This window comes from Cornus florida, unplaced genomic scaffold (assembly GCF_030987335.1).
Source record: "Cornus florida cultivar Cherokee Brave unplaced genomic scaffold, ASM3098733v1 CherokeeBrave_3.0.0_Hap2_Chr06, whole genome shotgun sequence".
NCBI lineage: Eukaryota > Viridiplantae > Streptophyta > Magnoliopsida > Cornales > Cornaceae > Cornus > Cornus florida.
This window is the reverse complement of record NW_026775576.1, coordinates 48,102,636-48,107,383: the sequence shown is the minus strand read 5'-3', so window position 1 is coordinate 48,107,383 and position 4,748 is coordinate 48,102,636. Positions and strand designations below refer to the sequence as shown.

General features: G+C 36.7%; 1 protein-coding gene across 1 annotated transcript; it reads left to right on the top strand.

Annotated features, from left to right (window-relative positions):
- Positions 1–1,247: 1,247 nt before the first annotated feature.
- LOC132311450 (protein SIEVE ELEMENT OCCLUSION B-like) lies at positions 1,248–4,470 on the top strand. The gene is made up of 7 exons (XM_059809354.1): positions 1,248–1,522; positions 1,674–1,778; positions 1,943–2,397; positions 2,626–2,723; positions 2,801–2,934; positions 3,050–3,511; positions 3,597–4,470. The coding sequence occupies exons 3-7, from the start codon at positions 2,222–2,224 to the stop codon at positions 4,239–4,241; spliced, it is 1,515 nt and encodes a 504-aa protein (XP_059665337.1). The 5' UTR covers positions 1,248–1,522; positions 1,674–1,778; positions 1,943–2,221; the 3' UTR covers positions 4,242–4,470.
- The last annotated feature ends 278 nt before the right edge of the window (positions 4,471–4,748 follow it).

Genomic DNA, 4,748 nt, shown 5'->3' with positions numbered 1-4,748 from the left:
GATTCGGATTGGATCTGGTCTAATCCGATAAACATTTTACTCGATCTGAGCCGATTTGATAATCCGACGGATTTTTTAAAGTGCATTCATACCCGATTTGTTAATAAATGGATATCCTATCAAATAAAAGTGTAATTTCTTTTTTGATAAAAAAAAAAGAAAAAAAAAAATTTAATGTCAAAAGAGAATAAAAACAATGATTAGAAAAAAATGATAGAAAACAAAAGATAAATAAAATATGGAAGGAAAAGAAAAAAAATATAGATCATTTACTATTGTTAATGAATAAATATTATGACCTTATTAATATATATATATACTAATAAATTTAATAGTATGTGGGTGAGAACACCACACTATTGTACATAAAACATTATGATTATGATTATTATTATTATTTTGTTACATTTAATACAAATATGATAGTAGTATTGTATATATATATATATATATATATATATATATATATAAATTTAATATGATCGAATTATTATCGGATCGGATCAACATAAATCCATATCCAATTTGTTAAGGAATTGGATTATCGAATTCGGATCGTAATTGAGTTATCAAATTTTTTGTTTAATTTATATTCAAGTAATCGGATCGGATTCGGATCAAAGTTCGATCCATTGCCAGGTCTACTTCCATGCCTACATTGAAGCTCTTTAAGAATGATATTATATTTCGTAAAATACAATTTGATCAACATGACACGACACAATTATGACCCAAATGTTTGCCAAAACCGAGTCATATTATGTCTTAATTGTATGATTCAAAACTTGCACATGGAGTAATTAATTAACAACCTAGGATCGATGTTGCATTACAAATCATGGAACACGACCCATATAAAGTTAGTCCCGTCCAGGTTGGAGCCAGGATTTTATATTCTACTGAAAATAGTGTTTCCTTAGGCTGTGGTAGGTGAATGACAAAATTACCCCATCCTATCACTAATACTAATTTGTGTTGAAAAATAAAAAAATAAAAAAATAATTCTGAGGGGAGACATATTTGAACTTTCAAAAATATATACATATAATAGTATAAAAAATAAGAATTTCAGGGGCATGTGCCCCACCTAGACACATGCTCCCTCTGTAGTCGACTCATGAAACTTACTGGTAGTAGGGTGTCGTTGCTAATTAAACCCCCCGTCATATGATGTTTTAATTGTATGATTCAACAATTTATTGAATGAGAGTACTATATAAGGCAAGGCAGATTGCAAGCGGAAGCCAAGCCAAGCCCTCTTAAGTACCCTTTCTCATCTGTTCTGAAAGCTAGCTACAGTACGTTCTGCTACTTTCCAACATCGCCAAACATGGCCAGCAAGTTGGCTCCTGCAGGTTCTGTCCCCCAACTGATCAAAAGTGACCGCGGAAACATGTCCTTGTCTTCTGACGACACGATGAACCAAATTCTGGCAACTCATACTACTGGTCAATGCCGCGAGGTTGATGTTAAACCTCTCCTCGACGTCGTGGAGGACATCCTCCGCCGCTCCACCCTCTATGTATCTCCTTTTCCTTCATTAAATATTTAAAGAATTCTGCATCTGTATGGAATTAAAGTGATGCATGTTTAAATAAAAGCTCCTTTGATTCATGCATATGTATATTAATTAGTTCTTTTTTTGCTAATTGTTACTTGTGTTTTCACTGAAGGATGGTACTCAAAAGGAAAACATGGAAGACAAAACCCATCAAGCCGGTGTCGTTCCCATGCTTGACTCACTGTCATGTAGTACTATTGAAAAGATCTCCTGCGAGGTTCTTATATATAGTATACATCGTACAGAATAAATTATTGTTTCATTCTATATATATGATTCAAAAAAAAAAAAAAAAAAAATGTGTCATTTTTAAGTCATTTCTTTGCAAGTATAGATATAATCAGTATTGTATCAACATATTTTATATAAATGTATATTCAGATGGAATGCAAATGTTTGAGCGGAGCGGAAGGACACGCAACAATACTCCGTCTGTTTAATGCGCTATCGGGCTATTCATGGGAGGCTAAGCTGGTGCTAACCTTGGCAGCTTTTACTTCGAAATATGGGGAATTCTGCCTCCTTTGCCAGATTTACTCATCAAACCAACTTGCAAAATCATTGGCAATCCTTAGGCAATTACCTATCCTCAGGGAGCACTGAGGCTCATTAAAATTGCGGTTTGATGAAATTAACAATCTCATCAGGACCATTTTGGATATGACAAGATGTATTGTGGAGTTCAAGGATCTACCATATCCATATATCTACATCACAAAGGATTTACCGGCATTGTCCACCGCCACAGCCACTATCCCAACTGCTGTCTATTGGGCCATTAAAGGCGTCGCTGTTTGTGCAGATCAGATTATCAATCTCAGTACCAATGGCCACAAGTATGTTTATTGTCATGCTCAAAATAGATATATAAATTAATTAATATGCATATCTTCAATCATAATTAACAACCATTATAATTGTGTAGTTCAACAATTTGATATATATTACATATATAATGATCATGAGGTAATAGGTACTGGTACATTCCAATAATTCTATTAGAAGAACACGCATGGTTCTTCATGACATATATAAGAAATTAAACCTCTTGCAACTGGTTTCAGCTTACAAGAGTCATCGGAACTATCTACCTTGACTGACATGATCAGCAAAATACTCGACCATCTTAAGAAGCAACTGACAACTTGCTACCAATACATAGGTAATTGTACTGACCTACCATTTAAATTCACACAATGCCTGAAAAATTAATGATATTAACATTAGTGTTTCATGCAGAGGATAAGAAGAAGGTTGACGCACTGCAGCATTTATTTGAATTAATGATCCACACTGACAAGATGGAAGTTCTCAAAGCCATAATTTGCCCCAAGGATGATCAGCTACCACTCCTTGATGGTGAAAAGAAAAGGGTTTGAACAAATCACTCCTAGTACTCCATCTGGAGTCTTGTGATGATCAATGTTGATTAACTCGATTCTACTGAAATTTAATATCTTTTAATTAATTGTATAAAAAATTAAACAGGCGAACCTTGAAATTCTGAGGAAGAAGAATGTGTCATTGTTGATATCGGGTCTAGAAATCTCCCAGGAAGAGATTACGGAACTAGAGCAGATTTACAAGGACTCGAAGAAGAATGCATATGAGGTAGTGTGGATTCCAATTTTGGAACATTGGGCTGACTCCATGCAGGAACAGTTTGAGAGCCAGCAGACCAAAATGCCCTGGTTGTCAGTGCACCCTTCATTCATCGAGAAGCCGGTCATCTGGTTCATCAAGGAGAAATGGCACTTCAGGAACAAGCCTATACTTGTGGTGGTCGACGCACAAGGAAAGGTGGTGAACCCTAATGCAATCCACATGATGCGGATATGGGGAAGTAATGCCTTCCCTTTCACTAGCTCGAAAGAGGAAGCTCTTTGGAAGGAAGGGGTTTGGAGACTTGAATTGCTCCTCCATGGCATTGACCAAACAATTCTGAATTGGGTAATTAATTTATTTATAAGCACATGATCTTAAATCAGCATGTTTTGACAACATTATTGTTGAATGAATGTCTTGTTTATTTTAGGTAAAAGACGGCAAATACATATTCTTGTATGGAGGGGATGACATTAAATGGATTCGAGAATTTACAAAAAAGGCACGCAATTTGGCAGAGAATGCTGACATCCCATTACAAATGGTATATTTGGGAAAGAGCGCCAAAAGGGAGAAAGTCCCGGGCGTAATCAAAACCATCAGGGACGAGAAACTCAGCTACTGCTGGCAAGAGATGATGGTCACGATATCATTTTTCTGGACCCGTCTACAGAGCATGTTGTTCTCCAAGATTCGACTAGGCAGCGTCGATGACAGTGAACCCATGATGGAGGAGATCAAGAAAATCCTGAGCTACGACAAGAGCGGTGGTTGGGCCGTGCTGACCAAAGGATCATCCGTGGTGCTCAACGGGCACAGCAGCACAGTGTTGCTTGCATTGTCGGATTATGATTTATGGAAGAAGCAAATACCTGAGAAAGGATTCGATAGGTCGATTAAGGAGTACTATGACAAGCATCATGGTCCGGCTCATCCGTGCTGTCGCTTCGACTTTTCGAGCACTCTCGGGTGGATTCCGGAGAATATGACATGCCCAGAGTGCCGCCGCAATATGGAGAAGCACTTTGCTTTTGTCTGCTGCCATGACGAAAGTGCTGCAAGCGCACAATATTGAGTCATTTACGTGTATTTTCATGAAGTACTTCAAACTGGACGCTATAGTGCATGAACTACAATAATCATATATATATGTGAACTATGTATGTCGTGTGAGCTTAGTTTTATCTGTTTAGTAGGATTTCAATGAGTGATGCTAAAGCTCTGATGCTTTTAAATAAGGCTATCGGTGTGATATTGTATTCGCACAATATATAATGATAAGCTAAATGGTGTTTTATGATTAATAGTAATGGGTTTGTAGTACTTTATAGCTTTTTCTTTAAATTTCAGATGGAATTCCTTGTGACTGCATGTTGGTTAGGCTAGTCTCTTCACAAGTTTGGCAGCTCAATTTTTTATCCTTATTTTTTTGCCATTTAAATAAAAAAGATCACTGATAGATGTATGCATCTCACAAGAGCTGCCCCTACGAGACACCTGGAAGTTGGGGGGGTTGTCACTTTTTAAATTTTACTTTTAAAAAAATTGTAAGTGTGATGCGCAAATGGAGAGTCTGAGCACC